The sequence below is a fragment of the Colius striatus genome, chromosome 3 (genome assembly GCF_028858725.1).
Source record: "Colius striatus isolate bColStr4 chromosome 3, bColStr4.1.hap1, whole genome shotgun sequence".
Classification (NCBI taxonomy): Eukaryota; Metazoa; Chordata; class Aves; order Coliiformes; family Coliidae; genus Colius; species Colius striatus.
In genome coordinates, this window is record NC_084761.1 from 15,766,380 (window position 1) to 15,791,942 (window position 25,563).

The following is a 25,563-nucleotide window of genomic DNA, read 5'->3' on the forward strand; positions in this document are numbered from 1 at the left end:
ACTTCTCTCCAGTGTCTTTTGTAAGTGATACTGTTGCTTCTTTGGAGTGTTTGGAGAAACAGTGTTAGAGGGCCTCTTGAATGTGCAGGTGCTGTTAATGTGGCAAGTTCCCTTACAAGACTCAGTGCTTAGTGTTCAGGCGACTGCTGAATATGAAACACTATTCTGTGTTAATCTTATAGTGAAATCTGCCAGTTTACTCAAGTAATGTATTCTGAAGCTTATTAGGCCTCTGTTTGCTTGAAACATTGACCTTAAATAACCGAGACAGCTTTCCAGCTCCGGAGCTTGTCCTTGTGTTTTCTTGCCAATCATTTTAGTCTTACAATTCAATTTTAATGTAATTAAGAATTCTTCTGTGCTATGTGTAAGACACATGGAGCATAAACTGTGGATCTGATGAATGTTGTGAAATGCACAAAGTAAATGCATTTTGAAAAAAAAAAAAAAAGCTCTCTAATCTACTTAGCATTAAAGGTCACCTTGAGTTGGAGTGCATCATTCTGGTGCTCAGCTCTCTTCCCTAGGCCTCACTTGGGAACAGAGCACTGTTCAGGATCTCTGCCCTGAACTGGAGTGCACTTTAACCCGAGGTTTCAGAAATAGCATGGTTAATTTTTAGGAAGTTTGCTTATCTCTTGGTACACAAATTCCTATGGCAGTGGTAGCAGACTGCAGTTGTCAGCTGTTATAGTGGCTGCCAAGCATGGAGTTTCGAATGTAGTTTCATCTCAGCTCTGTAAGCTAGAGTTTTTAAAATTGAACCATCGAGCTAGATTTTACCTTGTTGGAAACTAAATGTGTAAGTTAGTTCTTGGACTTTGTGTTTTGGTTTCGAAGTTCTACATTTGCATCAGCACAGTTATCTACTTGCTTCTGTCTGATTCAGCAGTTCAGGGTTTTAATCTTCAGTGCTTAATGTTACTTGTACGAAGAGCAAATTGTTTTCACAATCAGATGTCCAGAAGAAATTCAGTGAGAAAATTCATCAGTTAACTCTACCAAAATTTTTCACAGTGTGTGTAGATTGCTTTCCATGTAGGAATGATTAATGACATGATTAACATGCTTTGTTTTCTTTCCTTACACAGGTCATGATTTTCATGTTCTCGTGTCCTTCTCTTGATGAGAGGAAATGATTGTAGTGGAACGTGTTACAAATACACCACTGATACGGAGCCTTTGCAGTTCAGAAACATTCTCAGAAGAGCAAATATAGCCCATTTTTTCTGTTTGTTCTGGAATCTGTCCTGTTAAAAAGGGAAGTAAAAATGACGACTTCGTCAATTAGACGGCAGATGAAGAACATTGTGAACAATTACTCAGAGGCCGAAATAAAAGTTCGGGAAGCGACCTCTAATGACCCCTGGGGTCCTTCCAGTTCATTAATGACTGAAATAGCAGATCTGACTTACAACGTTGTGGCCTTTTCTGAAATTATGAGCATGATCTGGAAACGACTGAATGATCATGGCAAGAACTGGCGACACGTGTACAAGGCCCTTACTCTGTTAGATTACTTGATTAAAACCGGTTCTGAGAGGGTGGCACAGCAGTGTAAAGAGAATATTTTCGCTATCCAGACATTGAAAGATTTTCAGTATATCGATCGAGATGGTAAAGACCAGGGCATCAATGTGAGGGAGAAATCTAAGCAACTAGTGTCTCTTCTGAAGGATGATGAGCGACTCAAGACAGAGAGGGCCCAAGCCCTGAAGACCAAAGAACGCATGGCTCAGGTGGCCACTGGAGTGGGTAGCAATCAGATCACCTTTGGACGAGGCTCCAGTCAGCCAAACCTATCCACCAGCTACTCGGAGCAAGAATATGGGAAGTCTGGAGGATCCCCAGCATCTTACCATGGCTGTAAGTACAAGCAAACATGCATAAAAGAAGTTTTCTTTTAAGAGATTTTTGTTTTCTAGTTTGCTGTTAGATATGAGAGTCAGTGGTGCCTGCTTGGAGGATTAGTATGCTGACTGCCAGGGAGTTTTTGCAGTCTTTATAGGCCTGCTCTGTGACACTGTCTGTTACAATATCCAATAAGATGGTTTTTTTGGAGAAAAGGTGTGTATTGACTCAAGTCTTCTTAAAAAGCAGTTGTTTACTACTCAGTTCCCCAAGGTAGCATTGTCCAACTGCTTTTGTGAACATATTCCACTGTTTGATGTCATAGACTCCCAACCTCACTGTGAATTGATTTTTTTTTTTCTTTTTAGTATTAAAAGGTGTGCCTGATTTTTTTTTTTATGTTGAGTTCTTTTTGTTAAACATAAATCAAGAAAAAAACCCAGCAATACAAGAGTATTTTCTGGATCATTTCGCCACTTTCTTTATGATGCCTCTATTTTACTTTAGGAAGATTATTGATATTTAATATCCTTTTACTACTTGCTCAGCAGTTCTTAGAGTAGTAATGCTTTGATTATGTCCATTTAAATACCTATACTGCCAGCATTCAGTATGCAAGTATCAGTACTAAAAATTATGTTTCATTCTTAAAAAAATACAATGATGTGGGAAGAATGGATTCTTTATACTACTACTTGGGGGAACTGCCTGTCATGTTAGGAAGAGGCTTGATTTGGCACTAAATCCTTCTTAATGTAAGTAATGATCTGATGAAAGCTGCTTTGGCTGGAATGTCAATGGTTGTGGTCTAATTCTGAAGGAAAATCTTTTCTTTAAACGAATGCTTGTAGTGTGTGGAGCACTGCAACGGAGCCAGTGTGGTGAATCGATTGAGCACCAGTTTTAAGAGTCTTAAGCTTGTCGTGTCATATATCCCAAAACACTTCTAAAATTCTAAATATGTGAATGGTGTCAGTACTCCTGACAGGCACAGGCATTTTCTGTAGAAGGCGGTGGGAGGTAGCAGGACAGACCACGCTAGAATGAAGAAAATCTGTCTGTTTGAACCTATGGAAGAGGGCAGGCAATTTTTTTTTTTTTTTTCCTGAGGGAAATATTTTTAGGTTCAATATTTTAAGTTCAGAAGAAGTGTACAGAAGTTTCTAGATATGAGAAGTTTTATCCTGTCTCTTAATTAGCAATATATAGAATAACAAGTATCATTGTTTTTCTGCAATAACCACATTTGAACACTGATTCAGTGTGATTTTTTTAAAGAATGTTTGTATTGTTATTGCAACAGTAACATTTTTACTTTTAAGGTATATGAATCTGTCGACTACAACAAAAATTCTCAGTTTAAAAGGTAGCTTGAAATATTTTTGTTTTTAACTTATGCTGATGGACTGAAATAATAGCTGCTAAGGCATGCCAAGCACACCTTTGGTTTGCTCTGTGTCTTCACCGACTCTTAACTTCAGTGCCTGTAACTATTGTTTATCATGTTAAATGGTACCAGAGGCTTCAAACTATTCCTCCCAGCAAGAATTGAGCAACAGAGGGTGTGTTTCTGAATTGTTGTTCCTTGGATGCTTCAAGAGTTTTGATGGGGAACAAGATGTCAAGAAGCAAGTTTGGCTGTTCTTTCAATCCAAAGCGGTGATTTACAGGATGCTCTCATGTGCCCATGTATGACTGTACTGTGTATCTCTATTTGCTGCATTGCTTTTGAGGTAATGATTTCTTAATCTATTTTTCTCCTCTCCCATATGCCTGTACCTAAGGAGCTTTAGAAATCTCAAGCCTTTTTTTTTTTTTCCCCTTTAGATTCTTCCTCTATTGTAGACTCTACTGGACTTAATTATCTAGCAGCAAAAAACACAGATGATTGTTAATTTTTACGACCTGTATCTTTTGAAGTTTTAATATGTTTCTTGTATGGTTTAACTGAGTATAGCAAAACAGCACCATAAACTGCTGTGCTACAGGCTTCTGATAATGGAAAACTCTGTATAGAGTTTTGGCCTTTATCTTAGGGAATGAGGAAGGACATTCATCAAAATCCAGACGTGTAATCTATTATATAAATGTAGGATTATTCTTGTGCCTTCTAAATGTAATGGAAAAGATGCTTTTTCATTATTTAAAGTGAAAGAGATTGTATGCAGCATGTTTTCTTTTGTTCTGTAGTGTTACTCTTCTTTTGTTCTAAAAATACAAATTCAGTAAAATATGTAGAAGAAATGAAATGGTGCTTAGCTCCTGGGAAATACTCTTCTTACAGCAGTTTTAAGATGTGGTTGCAGTAATGTGTATTCTGGTAGAATTGTCTTTTGTTCTTCTGAGCCTTTGAAGAGGAGATGAGAGGCATTTAGATTTGTAATCTATAGCATGAGATTTGCCTTGCATGTCCTAACATTCAAATATAAATAAAGTTTGGGAGAGCAAAGCAGCCTTTTTGCCTACATAGCTAAAGGAGGTGTTTCACATGTATGTTCTGGTATGAGTGCCTTTTCAGCTTATTCCTCACTAGGCACAGTGGATGGGGATTGCAGATTTTGAGAATGTGTTCCCCTTACTTGAAAAGATTGTGTCTGGCTACAAAATCTCCTCACTTTTGATACTTCCTTGGAAAAGAAAAGAAGCCTGAGCTGGCTGAAAGAGCTTAATAGTTTCTCAAGGACAGATCACTAGGGGAACAAGTAACTTCCAGTGGATAACATGTTTGAACTGTGTGTGAGGGATCTCTTTTCTCTTCTGTCAGTTGCTGAAAGTGCAATATTGGATAAGTCAGTGGACCCTTTTTTGTTCAGTTTCTTCAGGGTGTTGAATTAGCTGCACAGTACAGCACTGACTGTAAACACTGCAATGTTCAAATTGTTGCTTTCTCTAGCTTCCAAGCCATGTGTGGAGGCTTGGATCTGACAGTGCATGTAAGAATTGGGTTTTGTACTTGATATTGGAGCCAGAAAGGCTTTTCTTGTAGAGTCACTGATCTTTGTGTCCCAAATTTATCCTTTATGAAAAAAGAAAAGCTTTATAGCGTAAGAGAATTCAAGATGGAAAAGGATCTCTTGGCATCATCTCATCTTGCTCCAGGCAAGACACACTGGCAAATAAGGACATTTTCCCCATTTCCTTGCGGATATTTTCATCTCATTGTTAACAATTGTTTAGAAGCCGTGGAGAGTGAAATGGTGAAGCATGATAGTTTTTAATAAAATCCTTTCCCCTGAAGCTTTTCCTCAATGTTTGGCCCTGAGGATTTGTAAAGCTTATATAGTTCTAGGAGGTACATTATGATATGTGAATATTGCCGACTACTGATGCAATCATTTGTAAATGTATTAATATGCTTTTGCTATCTAGTCACATAATTTTTAAGTGGAAGCCACGAGAGATACCATAAAGCTCCTCCCAACCTCCATCTTGTCAACAATTTCTGACATACGGAGGCAACTGGCATTTTTCCAGCTTTTAAGACAGGGTCAATCAATGTTCAGATTAGAAACTATTAAATATTCCATGACAAAATACATAGGAGCTTTTATTTATTTTGGAAAATGTATAAATTGTATGGAGTTGCGTGAAATCTGATGTTGGGTTTTATTTCACATTAAGGGCATGTTCTTGTGTGGAACCGAAGCTAAAACTACTGGGGAGAGAAAGGAGTAAAAAGTCAATATTTGAACTCTAATCTGGCATTGTGTCTAACTAACTAATTAACTAGTCCAACTAACTTATTCTTTCAGAAGAGGCTTACACGGGAACATTACTCTGTTGCTACAATGTCAACACAGCAGGAACATAACCAACAGTCACTGCTGAGGGGCAGATAGTTTAGAGTACCTGCACAATGCTGAGCTTCAGCACCTTGGGCCTGCAAAAGCTCTTAGGAGACAGGGCAGGGGTCTTAGACTCAGATTACTTTGTTCTTTCTCAGCTGTGTTGGGAGCAGGTTCGTTGTGTTGCATTTTACTGACCTGTCTGGATCGTCGTAGTTGAGCTGTGGCTGCTCAGGAAGTGAGCTCTGCATCTGCCTCAGCTCCTTGTGGCTGAGATGGTTATAAGAATTGGAAAAAGACTGTAGCTGGAGGAAAGTGACTGGCAAAGCCAATTCCTTGGCACCTCTCTCTCCAAAAGATAGTGTACTTTAGTTTCAGCTTTGAAGGATCTCTGGAAAATGCTGCTCCCCTCTGTGTACTGCTTTCATGTTTTAAAACCAAGTTTACTGAAGTCCTGCTTTTCAAAGAGGTCAAATCCTATTATACCTAAACCAGGACCTACTGGTGGGTTGTACATGTGTCCTTTCCTTTGGCCATCTGTGTGGAGCAAGACTGGTGTGTGTTTTTGTGTCCCAATGTCACTTACACAAATGTGGCAGCATAGGGAACACCTCATCCTGCAGTGTGACCTGATTTTAGAGGAGCACTTTGCCTAGTGCTCGGATCCTTGGCTGAGTATTCGGATTCATTGTATGTACAGCCCATTTGATAAAAGATTGGAGAAGGATGGACTGGAAAGGGCTTCTGTGGATCTTGTGAAATGCCAAGTCTGTTAACCTTACCTGTAAAAAAACTTGGGATCTTTTTCTTGAGGTGAAATAATGAGTGTTAATACTTCTAGTGATTATTGACATTAAGTTGATTCGTTACTTAAAAACAGTTTTGTGAAGCATCAGCAAGTTTGTATCCACTCTTCTATTTTGACTTTGCTTTTATGATCTGTGCTGCATCTTAGCAGGTTGGAATATACCTCTGACTTTTCATCTTAGTCAAGGAATATGTGGCACATCATCCAGCAGTGAATGTGGATGAGTTGCTTGGATAATTGCTATAGTTTGAGATGTTGAAGGAATTTGGTAGACTCCTGTGTTACCTGTCAGATATCACTTGACAACTTGATTTAATCTCATTGTAATTTGTTTTTTCTGGTGCTCTAAGTAAAGGTGGGAGATGATGTTGTGTAACCAGGTTTCTATAGTTGCAATAAATTATCTAGCTATGTCTGTTAAAATGGGAAGAGGGATCATGTGAGAGAAAAAAGACTTTTTAACCAAAACGAGCTGTAAGGATTTGTTCAGTGTTAAATGAATTTTGAAAATACTCTGTGCTTCAGTGCAATTAGAAATGCTGCAGCAAGGCTGATCAGCTCCACTATGGCATATTAATAGGTGCTATTAATTCTCTTCTTGTATTTGAAAGGTCTCTCTTAATTCCCAATGGAAAGGTGGATTGCACAGTTCCTTCTAGATGAAGCAGCTCGCACATGCCCTTTCATAGTTTGAGTGGTTAGGTTAGCTTTTTGAAAGTATCCCATTATCGTTTGAGCATCTTTTCGTTTGAAGGCTAACAAATGAATCTCTGCTTGGTTTCCAAGTGAATTGCTATCAGCTTCCAAGTTCTTATCTTGATATCCTGATTTTTCACATCAGCCTTGGTTTTATCTAGCTTTGTAGGCATACTGATTGAGTGAGGAAGCAGCTTTTCTTTCTGAACAAATGTGACTACAAACTGGATTCTGTTCTTAAGGATGCCACCTGCAAATTATAAAGTTGGTGCCTATTTTCCATGTCCCTCGGGGCCATCACTTGGTTTAGAGTGACATTTGGGAAAAAAACCAACGAAACAAATAACAAACTCAACCCAAAGAACAAGCACATACTTCTGAATGAAAATACCCAGTCTGGTTTTTATGCTGGGACTGATTTTTGTCATTAACGTGGGCAGTAACTCTGCTTTCTACCTGTGTGCTGTGTATATGCTTCAACTCATGAACTTAACCAAACCTACAGGCACCCCTGGATGGCTTTCCATACAGCCAAAATATGGTAAGTTACCAACAGACACATATGAAAGACGTCACAGCCTGTACTAGAGACAGATGGTGGAACAGAATCCTGCTTTAGTGATTAACTGAGGCTGGAAATTACTTCCTTGCACTGCAGCAAGAGTCTCGTTGAGAAGCCAGGCCAGCGGCATGTCTCCTTGCAGCAGCAGATATCCACCCAGCTGTTTCTAGGCAGCCTAGGGGGGCCAGGATCTTCAAATTCCCAAAGCAGCAACAAAGCCAGGCTTAGCAGGTCAGAATTGATCTATTGAGTCCCATATTACATAAACATCTGAGTTAACTGTCATGTGCTGTGGGATAAGAGATTCTTTGTGCAGCAGCAGCACTGTTACTGAGGCAGTAACCTTTAGGCTAGATCCTTGTGACTAAATCAGTAGTGCAGGACCAGGCAAGTATGGCAGGGCAGTTGCAATACTGTGGGAATACAGCAAGGAAGTTGCTGGATGAAGCATGTCAGATTACTACCAAGAACAGTGAAAAAGGATTCAGAACAAAAATATGCTGGCAGCTATTTAGTGTAGAGAGTTTTATAGCCACTGCAGAAGTTTAAATGTAAAATAGCAACATTTTAATCAATATTTTTTTTTTAATGTGAGGCCCAAGGAAGTATTTTAAAATGTCACTTTTTTTCCTTTTTTTTCTGTAAAATTAGCTCTAATGTGCCATTTAGAGTTAATAAACCCAAGTAGAATGAATTGCCGAAAAGCTGAGAAGTGAAAAGAAATAAGCTATATCTATGAGACCCCTCATTATCTGTGTTCAGATCCTGGAGGCACTGAATGCTGGTCTCTGTTGGGAGCTGTGAGGTCATGGAGCTCTCTGCCAAAGCAAGCCTGCCTGCCTTTCCCCTTCACGGCTGGGAGGTGAGGACCCTCCGTGGGAGGGCAAGTGAGGCTCTTGGAGTAGGATGTAAGACCTGCTGCTTGCAGCTTTTTGCTGCAAAAATGCTTCATGCTGTTAAAAGCTGAATCTGGTGAGCACTTGCAGTAAGTAGGCCTTCATGTGGAAATGAGGGGAAAATCAGCAGAGTTAACCCATTTCACACCATTTTAGAGTCATTCTTCCATCAGCTTCCATCAGCTTCCTAGTTAGTATGAAAAGCTCCCTGCAAAAAGGGCAGGAAATCCCATTCTTCCTCACAATTGCAGTTAAAGGAACAGGAGACCAGAGGTACCTGCCTGGTCATAGTCCAGTTGCCATCTCAGTGAGTGTGGTGGTGTCTCATTTGTATGCTTATTTGGCTCTGTTTTGACACCAGTTGTGACTCCTTTCTTCTCTAATTTCTGCTGGAAAGCCACTTCTTTGTTTTTTAAATGTAATCATAGTCAATTTATACCATTACTTCTTGCCTCTTTATCTTTTCTCACTCCCATCATATTTGCTTTATTTAGCCATGCTAAGTACATTATTATGATGTACTTAGGAGCCATAAACTGCTCAGTCTTCTTTTTTCAATGATAACCACATACAGTATTCTCTGTGCTTGGAAGGAAAGCATTTCCAAGTCCATTCTGCTTTGAAAGCATCTGTCTTGGATCTGAATAACTGGAATTACATTTGTTATGTTGGATGAATTCTGACCAGTGCTTTGCTGCAATGATGCTAATGGCTGTAACACGAGTGTCTGGGAGTCACCCAGGTGTCTTAGTACTAAAGAGAGAGCTTTCTACTTCTCTGGCACTTTCAGTTGATACCCCTGTTAGCAGAAGGTGGTCATCAAAGAAATTATTTTTTTCTGTATGTATCATCCCATTTCCCTTCACAGTCATCTGATTTTTAAATATTCCCATTTCTCCCTCTAGTTTGACCTTTTCTTCTTAGCCATCTCGTTGCATTTTCCCATAAACTCCTACTTTTGTTTATTGCATTATTTTTATAAAGATGGGCTTTAAAGCCAATTCTTGAGAAAGTTAGTAAGCTTCCTTGATGGCAGGCAATATGGCATCATCTGTTCTTCAGCTGGTTCTTATTTCAGTTCTTGTGCCACCCTCTGTTTAACAGTAACTCCCTTTTAGCATCATGAAGTGCTTTGCTGAATCCACATAGATTAACTTTACTGACAAATCAGGAGGAACTCGTTTTTTTCTGTCATGAGCTACCTTTTGGTAACCTCTTGTTGAGGTTTGTCTTGTTTTCAATTCTCTTTATTTTTGTATTTCAAAATACTACAGCTTTACTACCATCTGAAAGTTGTATTTTCCATGCTGTGTGACACTCTGTTATCTGATGTCCTGTTTCATATGACGTTACATCTGTAATAGTCTGTATAATATGTTGAAGAGCCTGTCTGTGACTTGCTGGAGCTATGAGTGACATTTTTATGTGAAGTAAGGAGCTTGTTGACTCAAAAGCTTTGGAATCCTCATGATTTTGAAGAGTTGTGCTGGGCGTTAATCCTGTCCTGTTAGAAACAGAGAGGGGTGGGATGGCACTTTAGGTGTATGGTGGGAGGGAAAACGTCATTCCTCCTTCACAGGCCTTCCCTCTGGCCTGCTGGATGAAAGAGAAGGCTACACTTTTTATTTTGTATGTCTCTTTGGCCTAAAACTTACGAGGAGAGAAGACTGGGAAATATTTGGAGGATGAAAGTAATGAGTGAAAAAGTGGGTTTGGTTTGTTTTTTTTTTCAAAATACAGTGTGGCAATCTGTTTTTTTGCATTCCCAGCTGACCTTTTGAGAAGGAACTTGAGGTCTTTGAGCTTGACATCCTAGTTTAAAAATATGGTTCCTCTTTATTAAATGTCAATATATATTCTGCCAAACTAGTTATCATTCCAGCCATTAACTACAAACTTCCTTGACAAAGTAAGATAAAAATTCGATCTAAACGATTTGGATATTTGAGAATTACCTGAGAGAGAGAGTCAATGAGCACAAAAATTGTTTAATTACTGTGTAGTGATAAACTTACTAGTGATATCCCTTTGGGATGGGAATTTCGACTCCCTACTGTAGTGAAAACATCTCAAGACACAAATTTTCTTTTATTGGAGTTTTGTGTATTAGCTGTCAAGCTTGACTGTTGTTCCAGGATGAGCAGAGATTAGCAGCTAGTTCTTAGCTAATAGCTGCCTTCATCCATAGAAAGACCAACCACCAACATAAACCAAACACCCCCAACCTATACACCAAACTTCTTTTTTTCTAAACAGAGAATGATACAGTATTTTTGTAACTTTTGAGTATGAATAGCTGTCTTGTTTGTCTCTGAGCCTGCTTAGCAGTTAAGAATAGTTCTTTATCTGTCCCATTAAGACTGTATTATTTTACAGAATAGTGGGTGGTATCCAATTTTTCCTGATATTGGCCAACTCCCAGCAAATCCTTACTGACATAGTAAGATGCAAGAAATATTAACAAATGTTTTCTTGGACGATTAAATCTATAGTTTATCAGTGTCCTGCCCCCCAAAAAAGCTCTGATACGCTGACACAGGGTGTCCAGCATCCATTGGTGATACTTCTTGGTATCGCAACCCCACTAACACAGAACCTCCTTTGTTTTCCAGGAATGTTTTTCCTTTAAAGCAATTGAACCATGTTGCAAAGTTCTTCCTGCTTAATTGTTCTGGCTTGTTAACCCTAAGTCCTGGTAGGAGCATTGACAGTTGAGGGAGCTAATTGGTGGTGGGTGAGTCGGTGGCTTCTGACACTGGAGGGGGAAACTGAGAGAATGACTATGTGAAAGGGGACTAGTCTGGTCAGAGAAATAATTGAACCTGGTTTATTTTTTATTGTTTGAAGTGTGAATTTGCTGGTTTGTGTCTCCCAACAGCTACATCCCCTCGAGTGTCCTCAGAGCTCGAGCAGGCCCGGCCTCAGACAAGTGGAGAAGAGGAGCTCCAGCTGCAGCTCGCGCTGGCAATGAGCCGGGAGGTGGCGGAGCAGGTCAGTTCCTGTGTAGGTTTTCCAAAGTGTCCACACTTTTGTAGTTGAGACTGCAATCCTGGGTTGTTGGTTTGTTTTCATTGGCAGCTTGGCTTTGCTCCAGGTGGAATAGGGGAAGGAAAGGCCATTTTAGAAGATATTACTCTTTCAGTTTTTAAGAACAACCTCTTTTTAAAATAACTTCAGCCTCCGAGCTGTTGAGACTAGTGGAAGGTGACAGTCACTTTGCAAGAAGACTTTGTGTGTGGGAGGATGTTAATCATCACATTACTGAAGATGTTTTCAGTTAGGAAGAGCTGACAACAGGACTAGTCCTAAAAACCTTCATTAATGGGGCCAGCATGAGAAATGACAGTGAATTCTGATTATAGTGAAATGTTGAATGGTCTGTTCATGTGGTGAGATTATCTGGAATGGAAGGGTGACCCTGATTTAAAATAAATTGGCTCCTAATCTGTCATATAGGTCATGTTACTGCGTTAATCTTTAGGAGGTTCACTATGAATCTGGAGTAAATGCTGTAATTGTGGATAAAATTTACTGCGTGTTAATGTATAATAAAGTTGTTGAATCTCAGCTGTGAGTGAAGATTCCTATCAGCCACGCCAAGCATCTCTAATATATAGAGGCTTTCATGATGAGTTTAGCTTACTGCTGCTTGTTAAGCATTAATATATCTATGCTTGGAAGAGGAAACTATCACCCAGTAAACTTTGTCATTATTGAGCAATAAACTCAAAGAAAATAAAAACCAGAATGCATCAGTTGAAATAGCTTAAAAATCACAAGGGAAATACCATCTGGGGAATTAGTCAACTCCTGAAAGAGGTGATACAAGCAAAGATCTTTAAAGTCATTGAAAGTACCACAAATGTGGTAGTTTACAGATGTTAAAAACCTAAAAGATAGGCATGGAGTTGCCTAGATCAATTCACTTGGTATTCTTTGTAACAGTTGCATCAGGTGTGGGGGGAAGCTGACAAAAGCCAGGAAAATTAAGATTTCAATCACAGTGTCCTTCAGTGGTGATCTGAATGCGCAAAAAGGTGACAGTAATTTATGGATGGGATATTTACTTTGTTTAAGTTCTGTATTTTTTCTAGCATTTTAGCTCAACATTGGAAAGAACATTTATCTTGTAGCTTTCCCATTAGGAGTAAAACAACCCAAGGGTAAATTTCAGTCAACAATAAGGATATTGTTACAATCACACTGTTACACTGATGTTAGAGGCTTGGGGTGCTCCTGACCTCTGTTTGAGGCAAGAATCCCATTTTTTTTTTTTTCTACTAGTGTTCTGTAAAAGTTAGAGCAAATAGTGCTAGCAACACCCCTGCCTGTGATGCATATCAGTGGCAGGGTGGCAGGGAGCGCTGCCCAGGCCCTCCCTGACAGTCCCCTGCCCAGGGGCTGAGCAGCACAGTCTAGGCTAATGGTCTATATCAACAGTGTTGATTTCCTTTGCAGGAGGAGCGCCTCAGACGCGGAGATGATCTGAGATTACAGATGGCTCTGGAGGAGAGTCGCAGAGACACAATTAAAATTCCCAAAAAGAAGGAGGTAGTGCCTTCGACTAAGAAATTCCTGGTTATGCTGCCAAAAGCTGAAATACAGTAACACAAAATAGCTTAATACTGAGCTCTTTTATGCTTTTGGGATTGCTTTGTTGTATAGCTTTAAGCTTCTTCCATGCGGGTTAAATTTCAAACTACTAGTCAATGCAGGTGTGTAAAAGGAAAAAAAAGATAAAGAATAAGTGCGTCTTCGCTCTCATGGGTTTGTACTTGAGGTTGGTAATGCTCTTTGATTAAAGCTCAGATTATTCCTGCCCTCAGCATACCACTTTGTTGGACCTAATGGATGCCCTGCCCTCGTCGGCACCAGCCCCGCAGAAAACGGAGCCTTGGGGACCTCCTGCTGCTGCAAACCAAACTGATCCCTGGGGAGGATCCACAGTTGCAGCTACTGCCTCTGACCCGTGGCAATCATTTGGTAAGACTAAACTGCCAGAAGGAATGCTTGTTTCAAAGTTTTTGCTTTTTAATGTTGATCTTTTCAAAGTTTCTCAGTGTCATGCTTAATAATGATAGCTTGGTACATTTTGAGTGTTTTGTGTAGTGTAGAACTAGTGTTCCCCTAGCTCATTTCTGAGCAAAACCAAATGGAAGTTGCACTCTGTTACTGCTTTTTAAGCAGCTGGGGTTTTGTATGTGTGCATTTTAAATCTCAAGAGAGGAGAAGAGTGAAACTTCTGTTGTCTTTGAACAGCAAAAGCACCTTGTCTCAGACGGGGAGGATGACCATGTGTTGGCTGCTAGGTTTTTTCCAATCTCATGGGTTTAGGCCCTTGCAGTATTTAATATAGTGCTTAGGCAGGGTGCTATGGGTAGGAAGGCCATAGATCTGAGTTACCATGTCTTTCATTGCTCCTGGTGAAATGTCATGTGTGTACAGTCAAACCAAATAAATTAATTTAGAGTGGTGATCAATTCATTATTAATGCTGAATTAATTTAAGGGTGGTGATCGACAATATTGAGCCAAGCTGGACACCTGTGGCGTTCCACAGGGGTGGGGCCTGGGACCAGTCTCATTCAACATCTTCATGGAGAGCAGCTCTGCAGAGAGAGACTTGGACTCCTGGTTGATGATAAAATATGAGCCAGTAATGTGCACTGATGGCCAAGGCCTGTTGGCAACCTGGGATGCATCAAGAAGAGTGTGGCCAGCAGGTAGAGGGAGGTTCTGCTCCCTTTCTACTCTGCCCTGGTGAGGCCTCATCTGGAGTCCTATGTCCAGTTCAGGGCTCTTCAGCTCAAGAGGGACAGGGAACTTTTAGAGAGAGTTCAGTGCAGGGCCACCAAGATGATCAAGGGACTGGAGCAGCTTCCTTATGAGGAAAGGCAGTGGGATCTGGGACTGTTCAGCTATGAAGAGGCTGAGAGGGGACCGTATTAATACTTACAAGTATTCAAAAGATTTATGTTAAGAGTGTATGTGGAATTGGATCCATTTCTTGTTATCTTTGGGATCCATTTTTTTGTTGCCTTTGAGTCTTTTTTGCGGCAGTGGTGGTTCTGTGTAAATGGAAGCTTTTCATGAAGACTAAACTTAGTTCTGCCAATTTTACTCCAGGCTGGTGAAGCTTCTATGACCTCTGCTGTAAAGTGTCATTCAGAGTCATTTGCATTAGCATTCAGCACATTGCCATCCTGATTCTTGATGAAAATTTTTAAGTTTAATAATGAAATACCTGTTTCTTTCTTTCTCCCTGATCCTCTTGGTGACATTAAAAACATCTACGTAGCTGCTGGGCCAACTGTAGTTCATTGTTCTAAGTGTAATCTGTTTCATTTTGGTGATAAACTACAAGCCTGAAATCAGAAAATGTCCAAGTTTGGGGCCTTAAGGCTGTTCAGTGCACTTTTCTGTGATTGAAAATCTAACAAAATCCACTTTCTTCAAACCTCATGCTCTATATATAATCTTCTGACAAGATTTTCCTTGCATCAGTTGCAGCTGTATTGTTCCTCTCAGAGGCTTCCAACTTTATTAATGCCATAGGACAACCCTTGTTCCAGCTTTCTGGTTCGTTGGCTCCCAAGGATAGTCTTGGAGATGTAAGATCTCTGAATTTGACTGCTAATAAGAGTGACTCATTAAACTGTATTTCTCAAATCCTGCACATGCTTTGGCATTTCAGTAGAGATAATGGAAGCTCTGGGAAGGTGTCTTCCCAAGTGCTCTAATTTCATGTGCTCTCTTTATGAGAGAGAAGACTTTTCTGAAAGCTTCCTTTTATGGGAAGTGCTGTCATTAGCATTTCTTGTGTGCCATTGCTCATAACTCAGCACTAAGGGTAGATAAAGGAAATGTAAGTACCGGTGTGGGAATAGTTGGACTTATTTGGAGAGCTTCAGCATTTCCTGGTCTGAGGCTGTAGCAAGAGAGGGATGAAACAGAGACCAACATGGCAAATTGGAATTTGTGCTGCTGTATGTAGCACTGAATTGGCTTTCAAGGATATTGTGATACCAAGGGGCTTTGTATGTAGGTTTAAAAAATAAAGCAATTTGTAACTTGAAATCCATGTGGTGATTAAAGATAATAGCCCTGTACTGTGTGGGTAATTGTCCTATGCTTGGAGTATATAGTTGTTCTCAGTAACTAGACCGTGACTGGTTGAGAAGTGTCGTTGGGAAGAGGAAATGTGTTTGTATGTACCGTCTGACTTGATACTAGTTGATCACTGCAGAGTTGGACAGGATGTGCATTTTAGGTACTCGGTTCCCATTCCTGCACTCCAGTGGCCAGGAAGGGACAGCAGGGTGGTGGACAAAGCAAAAGTGATACATTCCAACACGGATCTGGCCCTCAGCAAATCCCAAATGTCACGTGCTTCAGTGGTCCTGGGGTTTGATAAGCCAAAGTAGTTTCATTTAATAGTAGAAGGAAGAAGAGGTCACCTCAGCTGAAAAGCAAGAAATTAGTTGATTGGGGAGGAAGAAGAAAAATACGGCAGGAAATTGTACAGAGTGAAGCAAGTTTCCTTCTCTTTCCTTCTCCCTTCACTGCCTTAATTTGTCATTTCACACTGAGGAGCCAAAACCTTGTGAACAGCCTGAAGCAGTTTGGTAATCTGAATTTGTAGGATGAAGAGTTGCCAGCATCTTCCAATAAAAATAGGAATCCTGAACATACGGCTTTGAGTTAAAAAAAAACATCCAGGAAGGGATATCAGTGTGCAGCTGTGTCAGGAGGCGTGCTTACAAATGGGAGTGAAAAAAGCACAGCTAGCTCAGGGAAACTGGTTTTGTTTTTATAAAACAACAATATGGTTAAAAGAGTTTGGAAAAGATTCCCATTGACTCTTACAGATTTCTTTGTCCAGGTATTAAGCTGTATAATTCATATCTTTTACATACAAGCCTTTGAGAAACCCTCTTTCCCGTGAGTTCATAAATACACCCTGTGATTTAGGTCACCTTCAGTCAGGTATTGTCTTGTTATGGTGGCCATGTCTGTAACAAAAACAGGTTTACTTTCTTGTTGGACCATTCTGTGGTTCTGTGTGTTTTGTTTTATTCCTCTGTCTCACACAGAATTTACTTTTGTTGTTCAATATGTATGGCAGATGCTGAGACTTATCAGTATTCCTAATATTGAACTGCTTCACCTGTTTATATTTAGTATTAATTGCCAGTAATGGCTCATAAGAGATTAATCTCCAAGGAAATCTTTCCGAAGTGAAGCTCTACTAACTTGTGTTCCTGCTGGCTTCTTTTGCAGGTGCCAAACCAGCTGCTTCTGTTGACCCTTGGGCAGCACCAGCAGGATCCACAGCTCAGTCTATGTCCAAAAATGACCCTTGGGCTCCTGCTCAGACATCTTCTACTGCAGCAAAGTCTTCTGTGGATCCTTGGGGACCAGCACCTGCAAACAAACCTCTTTCTGCTTCTGGTGAGGAATGGTCTCATCCTGTATCTGTGTTATTTAACTAATGAAGATGGAACCCAAATGATTTTCTTGCATTGCTTGTTTAAAAGAAGCTATATGCTGAACAATTTGCAGAACTGGTCTGTAAAATAAACAGGAGTTGTAATAGCTAGCAGCAAAAAGATCCTAAAGTGTAATTATTCTGACTTAAAGCTCTGAATTCCTGTTGCTGCTTTGTGCTCTGTCCCTTCCACATTCTTTTATTGTTATGTGTGGAAGCATGCTGAGCACTGACAACTGCTGCTGTTGGGTTTTTAAATGGGTTTATCTTTAATTAGACAAGGACTTAATGTCTGGAAATGAAAGATACTATAATTTTACCTTTCATCGTGATAAATAGCTGTGCAGGTGGATGTCTCTGCAGACCTAGATTGACAGATTGAGCAGCTCCACTCTCTGAGGAGACTTTTAAAAGGTGCAAATGAAGGTTTATTACTTCAGACTGAGGGTGTGAAAGCCATCCCCAAGCCCTTGTGTAGCAAGATGCAGAACGTGCTGATGTAATTGCTCATGCTCTGCAGCTAATGCAACCTTGAAGAATCTTAATACCTGGTGTTTTCCAGTCGGCACCGTGACTAAATGCATCCTAAATTGTATTTTCTGCAAGTCATTCATCTCAGTCCATAATACACAAAGGAGTCTCAGAGTAGTGCAGAAAGTTGTCTAATCAGTTTTTCACTAGGCAAAGGGCAATAACTGGATTGTTATGAGAATGATTCCTTTAACTATGGTGGGTCTTTGTTCTGGATAAAAAGGATTGTTGTTAACACACAGATTTCACTCTTGGGCTTTTGTCTTTTTGCCCTCTCTGGAGCTGAGACCCTACCTTCGTTCGCTTGAAATGTGTTGAAGGCTAAAACTAAATTAGAGCAACATTTCAACTAACACAAAGAAAAAATTTACTTTAAAGCTTTTCAGGAGTGTGATTGCTGTTCCTTTAGGTGTGGTTTTTCTTCCTCCATTTTGAGGTATGGGTGTGTCTACATTTCACCCTCGTTGGTTGCAGCTATGGGCAAGTTCTGGCCTTTAGCTAACGGGCTTTACCATCTACCTCTACGTGGCATAGATAACTTTTTCTGTTGCATTCTTCCTCCTTTTAACTTCAAAAGCATAAATCAGATCATCACTGAAGTGGTAGCAACACTACATTTTTTCTCCTTGGAACTGTATTCAGAACTGTGTTTCACTTGAGGGCTGACTGGCACACAATTATAGATTAGACTGTAATTTTGTTGCTGTTCTGTAGCAACAGACACTAGCACAGACACTCAGTAAAACTCCAGCATGCTGAGGTGTGCCTGACATTGTGATTTCTCTGAAGTAGTTGGCTAATACTGTAAGAAGGGACAGGTCTCAGTTGTTATCCTTCTCCCTGGTCCTGGGTGTAAGGAAAAGCACTGAAGCTGATCTGAACTGCTGCCCTGGAACCCAACAGAGTGGCTTCTTGGTAATGCTATGGGTTAGAAATTGCTTTTGGTAGAATCAGGTGTGTGATGCAACCAAAGATCTGTTAATGACAGGGCTGCCTTGTTGTTTTGAACAGGAAGTACATCTTTTGACCTCTTCAGTAATTTGAATGGTACAGTTAAAGATGATTTTTCTGAATTTGACACACTTCGAACTTCTAAAAAACCAGGTATGACTCAAATTCTTAGCATGTGGACAGTTTGAGTGCCAGTCTCAGGACAAAATGCCTCTGTTGTTATGTTTTATTTTAAAAGAAGAAATAAAATTGACTGTCTCAAAGGAAAAGATTAAACCTGGTGATAACACAGCAGTAAAAGCTTGTTGTTAACCTTTTGGCCTGTGCGTGGAGTTCATGGGGAATGGGCCTTTTGTGTTTGTAAGCTGTAGAATTTCACTCTGTAACCTTTTGCTGCATTGACCCAGAGATTTGTTTGACTTCTAAATTTACAGTGTCCTGTGTGTTTGGAGTATGGCTCTCATTCAGAGAGTCAAACAGAACAACGTTTATTGAATTTCTTAAAAGTGTTAATTCTAGGGTATAACAATAGCAGGAAGATGAGAAAATACACTTCTGTGAATGCTTTATTTTTTATTTGGTCATTAGTAACTCCAATAAAAACTGCCAGACCTTCAGCATGTAAGTGCTTTGATATTACATGCTTGCAGGTTGGTTCTGCCTGAAGGAACGGTGACCAGTTCAAAGCTGGGCTAGACTGCTCTACCGTAGAAGAGAAAACTTGGGTGGGATCTAGTGAGGAAGGAGTGCAGCAGTGGTGGAGTGTCAGGACAGAAGCCAAGGCTTTTGAGTTTCTTTCCATGGAGATTGTTAGTCCTATCTGTAGGAGCACAACTGTGAGAACATTCATCAGGGCAGATCAGGTAGCACCTTCAGTAGAGCCCTGCAACTCTTTAACTGTAGCTTCTTCATACTCTGCTAAAGAACTTTTATCTGCTTGCATGCTGTAAGGATATAACACATACTGAAATGTGTAAATCTGCCTAATACATCAAATGGTAAAACATTTCTGCTGTCTTGGAGGTTTTCTTTGCTCGACTGGGTAGATTAATGAGATAAGCTTTGGTTTTCTCTTTGTGTTGTTTCAGCTGAATCAGGTTCCACTTTGCCATCTCAGCATAGCGGTACCACAAGTCCTGATCTCTTTGATTCCCAACACTCAAGCATGACATCAGGCAAACAAAGTGCATCTCGGAAAACCCCTGAGTCTTTTTTGGGCCCCAATGCTGCTCTGGTGAACCTGGATTCGCTGGTGTCCAAGCCACCACAGCCCGTTACTTCGCTGAATCCATTCTTGGCACCAGGTCTGTTTCTGCACGTTCCTTTGGTTTTCTACTTTAGTTTTCCCTTCCTGTAGGAAAATGCTGCATAACTCAATCCTGTGTGATTTACTATAAGCTGGTTTGGGCTTGTTCTTCTTGATTACTTCAGCCATCAGATTGTGACTTGAGAGCAGGAGGGTGAGGCATTGTGGTTTCAAGGCATATTGTGCCAGACCCTGAAAGCGCAGAGTTGTTCCTCCTGTGTCGGCAGCTGATCTGCTGCCAGAGCTCTGTTCAGACAGTTTCTCTTCTGCTTTTTCCCTTGCTCCCCTGAAATGACAAATGTTAGAAGGCAGCTTTGGGTTATTAAAACTGGCTGAACTAAAGCTGGTTGATTGTCAGAACAGGTAAGATGTGAAGGAGACATCTCAGAGAATCCCGTGGGAAGGAAGTAGGTGGTAGGTTCTGATGGAAGCAGATGGGAGTTGCCCTTTCACTTGTGCTGTAGCAGGCACAGTAGTGTCTCCAACTGCAGCTTGAGGCTCCAGAGAGCAGGCCCTGGGATGCTGGTTAGCCTGTCTTTAGGATCCCATGATAAACCACTTGTCATCAAAACACACTCCTGAGTGAAAAAAAACCACCTGTTGCAGTTCTGTAAATTGGCCCCTGTTAGAAATGAGCACTAAAGTGTCTGTGTGACACTAGTTTGGTAAAACACTTTCAAATGCTCTTTCAGTGTTTATTTTCTTCACTCTTCCAATGGAAAAAAGAAAAAAAGGACAGTTTATAAACTCCTTGAGTAGGAAAAACCCAGTAATGCTGAGCAGCCTTGGCAGTGTTTAGCAAGAGGAAGTCTGTGTATCTGCCATTACCGGTTACGACAAAAAGTTTGTAAGGGGTCACTGGGCCATCCAAATAACGGTACACATATACGGTAAAAGGAATCTGCAGTGTTGGCAGCAGCCCAGACAACCTCAAGTGCTGGGAAAGTTTTTCTCTGCTTTTTCTAGCGCTGCTGTAATTCGGAAACAGCTTGTTTACTTTATGAATTCTTGTCAAAACTCAGTGCCAGAAACATGCACAGCTTCGAAGTGGAGTTGACTGGATGAGATCTTGAAGCACATGCACAAATCTGCAGTAGCCAGGTTGCAGCGAAGGAGTGCAGGGAGCCTGCAGTTCTCCTCAGAATGCAAACTTTAAATGGCATTAACAAAAGAAAAGTGGTCTGGATTTCATGGTTAGACGCACTCCAGGTGACCAAATCTGGAACTTGTCTCTGCAGTGATTGCTATCAGAAGTGGAAACTGTTGGTCAGGAAGGGAATGATTTATGGCACTGGGAGGTTTGAGGAAATGGGCTGTACTCCAGTGCGGCACCGGTATGTGGAACGGCATCCACGCAGGGTGTTTCGGGGTTGGGAGCATGTGGGGTTGTACAGAAGGTTCATTCCTTGTCAGAGAGGACCATCTCCAAATGCTTGAGTTTCTGGAGGTGTGATCTCCTTCCCTCTTCCCCCTTCTTCTCTCAAAACCAGGCGCTGCTACAGCACCAACTCCAATCAACCCCTTCCAAGTGAATCAGCCTCAGCCGCTCACTCTAAATCAGATGAGAGCGAGTCCTGTCATGGGAACCAGCCCTTCTTTCAGTGCTGTGCCACCGATAAACATGGAGCCAATACCTCTGTCTTCCATGGCCCCAGTGCCTGTGGGAATGGCCCCCATCCCAGCTATGGGCACTGTGGCATCCATCACAAGGATGGGCCAGGGGCTGAACATGAGCATTGCAGGATCAATGACCCAACCTCTTCACAGTACGGGAATCCCACCGTCAGCGTCCCAGTCTACAACTAACCCTTTTCTCCTATAAAGACCCCAATTAAAGGAACTTTTCTTTTCATAGTGTTTCCAGGCTGAAGTCTTTACAGCAAAACGAACGTGGCCTGTGTGGACTGAACGGTGTGTGAGAGACTTGGAAGTAGATTTGCAGTTTACAGTTACGATCTTTGAAGAGTTGTCTCGACTTAACCAGTTAATTAAATCTAGTCTTTGCTACAGATGGTACCTTACTTTGGCTTGTTGAGCATTATGTGAAATGTTCAGACTTTTCACCAAAGTTAGATTCTGCCCATTTTGTTACTTTGTTAATCATTTCAATACACTTTCTAGGGAGAACCTGCCATTTTAAACTCCGTTGGCTATTTTGTAGATGTCAGATGACGTGCTGGATCCTGAAATTACTATTTACCTGCCATCTGTCACTTCCTATGCCCATACGATAGACCTGAGATTCAGAGTGCTAGTGAATGTTTTGCACATAACTCTACACAGTTCTAGACTGTTGGTTCACCCATAGTCCTTACTCTTAGCAGAGAACGATTCAGAGGGCCCAGGTGGCTGGTTTTTATGCATTAAGGCATTGCAAGGCAAAACCGCACTGCTGTCCTGTCAGAGGTTTGAGTGAGAAAGCGACAGACTTGTCTCAAAAGGAAAAACAAAAACACAGACAGAAAACCCAAGAACATTCTCGAGTTGTCAAGTATAACGTGTGCTGTTGTATGCGGTGTTGAATTTGTACACTACTCTCTAAGGACTCCTGAGGAACTCTCTGTGAGTGGCATGCTGCACTCGTGCTGAGTGAGTGTCCTGCTCTGTGCTTGTCCAGTACCAGCTTCGTTTGGAAGTTATCATGTTGCATTTTGTTTTAATTTGACTTAAAATGGGAGTTGAAAGAAAGAAAAACAAAACAAAAGAGGAAACGAAACACAGCGGGACAACTTTTGAATTCAGTTTCACCGGGGCAAGCTTTAAAACTAATTCAGGCTTAACCTTGCTATATGCAGTTACTCTTGTATACTTTTGCACATATTTTGTTTAGTACAGTTTCATATTTGAGTTTGCAGAGTTACCTAATAGTCCTTTTTTTGCTAATTTTTATAATGTGGTTCTTATTTAACTGTCTGGTTTTGATAGATTTATCAAGTCTGGCTGAAAAATTAAGATATTGGCAAATGTCATTTTTATGGTTTTAATGCCCTCTTATTTATGGTTTTAGCTCTTTGTTTCTGTAAAGAGAGTTTAAAAGGGAAGATTAACACTAAAATATTTACTTTTAAATGAAGTATTCGTAATGCAAATCAAAGCAAATCCTCGTGACTAATTATTTTTAGATGAATTGAATTTGAGCGTAACATGATTTAAGACTGCATTAAAAAGAGACAAAACACTAAAGTCGCCTTTCCCTTGATTTGTTCCCGTTTCCCCATGCCCAAAGGGACAGGTTGTGTTTTAGCCTTTGTGAAGATTGGAAGAGAGGCGGGTTGTTTGTTTGTTTTATTTTCCTTGTACTACTTCTTGCGCTGTTACAGATTCTAATGTACAAACACGACGCATTAATTGTATATGGACTAATTTTTGTTCCTTAATGAAAGGTGCACTGCGCATTAATAACTGGTTCCCTTTCCGACTATTAATCGTCAGCTGAACTTCAGCCGTTGGAACTTGCATGCCTGGACTCCTCGGCACTGGAGCCCGCGCGGGTGGCAGCCGGGCGTTCTGGTGCAAGCTTGGCCTTCTCAAAGATGGCAACGTTTCCCAGGCTCTGCTCTCGCCGGCCACGCAAAGGGCGCGCGGAAAAGGGGTGGCCCAGTGCTCGCCGTGGCCGTGAGGGCGTCTCTGGAAACGAACTGATGCATCTTGGTGACCTTTCCCTAGTTAGAAAGGAGGGAGGGGAAAAAAACTCAAACCAAAACAAAGAAGCTGAAAGAAATGGCTGGAGTTGTGTGTTGCGGGACTGTGCTGATGGAGGCTCGTGTGCCGCAGGAAGGAGGGGCTGGCTGGCCTGGGAAGGTTCTATCTCCTGGTGGGTAGGGGAGGCTGAAAGACTATCAAATCTAGGGTACAATCACAGATTTTAGCTGTGTAGGTCAGTGTAGCTCTCTTAGTATACGGAATGCTAAATGTGTGGATGTGTCTATGCAGATTGTTGTATCCTCTTGAATGCTATTCGGTTTGCAAGTAGGATTCAGAATATTCATCTGCTCTTGTTTTTATATAGGAGGAAAGAGAATTGCTGTCCACACCCAGTATGTCTTTAAAAAGAAACAGAACAAAAAAACATTCATGTTGCCTTTCAGAGTAAGGAAAAATACTTTACTTTGTTGTTGTTGTTATTGAAGTTATTGAAAAGTGTAGACCAGGAAGGGTGTGATTCTTGCAGATGGGGGGGGAAGTGCTTTCCAATTGATCTGTGGCAAGATTTAGCCATCATTATTTTTCCAGTTTAATTTTATCAACAGTGGAACTGAGGTCACTCAGTGTTGTGGGTTTTTTTTTCCTGTCAGTCAGTCACCTGAATGCATTTGCAACAGTTTAGATGGGACATTGTTTCTTCAGCCAAAAAGTTCTAACCGCATCCTCTCCTTGAACACTACGTCACTAGTTTTGGAGGTGAGATGGGGTTGGTAGGAAGTATTTAAAGTGATAAAGTCACCTCTAGTCCAGTGTCATGATCTGTCACCATGAATTGATGAAAATGTGGTGTTGGTCTAGTAGGGAGCCCTAGCTTAATGAAACTGCTGAATGGCAAATGGTTGCTTTTACCGAGCCGCTCCTGGCAGAGCTGTAGTGCTTTTACGGGATACACACTTAGCTACAGACAGAGGTGGCACAGGAAAGGCGAGGAGGAGCTCTGGGGGAAGCTACTGGCAGGTGTGTGGCTGCCAGCCTGGCCTGAGTGGGGGTCTGCCCTGGGGGCCTGCTGGCAGCCGTGCCCGTGTGATGGAGCCGTGGCGCTCGGCAGCAGGCACTGTCCTGGCCAGGAGAAGCCTCAGTTGTGTCCACAGGAGTATAAATATATTTTCTTTTTTCTTTTCTTTGTCAATCATTTAACTGCTCTCCAGAACGATTCCTCCTCCCTCCTCTCCCTCCTGCTCCTTTCCGCACGGAGGGCTCGTGTGGCTCCGCTCGCATCCGCTCTGGCGTGTTTCTCCAAACGCCTTTCCCTCTCTTCCCCTTCTTTTCTCACTTGCAAATGTTAAAGAAAAAAAAACAACAAAAAAGTGCTTTTGATTTTTAAAAATGTTAGTATCCCAACATAGCCTTACTGGTCAAATTGACCAAAGAGAAAGTGTGAAATATTTTGTAAAAAAGAAAATTTAAAAGAAAAAAAAAGATCTTTGGCGTAAGTTTAAACCCAACATAAGCTCAGTTTATTTATTCAGTTTTATACTATATAGAAACTAAACTACATGGAGGGGACAGGGAAGGAAAACCATCGTGGGTTGTGGTGTTTACAGTCTTTTTGAAGTCCCGTAGCTGAGACGACGGTTGTTATCCATCTTCCCTTTTGCTGTTACAGTTTCTAACGTGTACTGTATGTTATTAATATTGCACAAATTGTGGAGAGATGTATGGTTTATTTTTCACAGCAGAATCTCACAAGACTCGCTTCCTTTCCGAGTGTTACAACTGAAATATTTACCAAACAGTTTTCATGATCCCGGGAGCCGGCTGCTTTTTATGAATTTGTGCTGACTGTTGACATTATTGACTGTATAAATAATTTATCATTTGTACTATTGTATCATAATGTCTGTATCTTTGTGTCAGTCTTGGTTTGTTCTTTTTTTTTTCCCAAGCGATGTCACGAGTGTGATATTTAATAATGCCATCAGAACAGTGGAAAGACAAAAGGGGTTTGTAGGTGACTGGTCAGAATTAAAATTGTATTGCTTATA

The 25,563-nt window shown here is 40.9% G+C and overlaps 1 protein-coding gene across 4 annotated transcripts in view; it reads left to right on the forward strand.

The window, feature by feature from the left end:
• EPN2 (epsin 2) overlaps nt 1-25,563 on the forward strand; it is a 45,698-nt gene extending 20,135 nt beyond the window's left edge. For 3 of the 4 annotated variants that reach the window (XM_061992193.1, XM_061992192.1, XM_061992194.1), the window contains 8 exons: nt 1,092-1,866; nt 11,477-11,589; nt 13,057-13,149; nt 13,425-13,581; nt 16,878-17,048; nt 18,628-18,720; nt 19,656-19,871; nt 21,364-25,563. In XM_061992193.1, coding sequence (XP_061848177.1) covers nt 1,272-1,866; nt 11,477-11,589; nt 13,057-13,149; nt 13,425-13,581; nt 16,878-17,048; nt 18,628-18,720; nt 19,656-19,871; nt 21,364-21,695 — 1,770 coding nt within the window. In that variant the 5' untranslated portion in view covers nt 1,092-1,271 and the 3' untranslated portion in view covers nt 21,696-25,563. The remainder of the gene's footprint in view (nt 1-1,091; nt 1,867-11,476; nt 11,590-13,056; nt 13,150-13,424; nt 13,582-16,877; nt 17,049-18,627; nt 18,721-19,655; nt 19,872-21,363) is intronic. The other variant, XM_061992195.1, reaches the window with a different exon arrangement.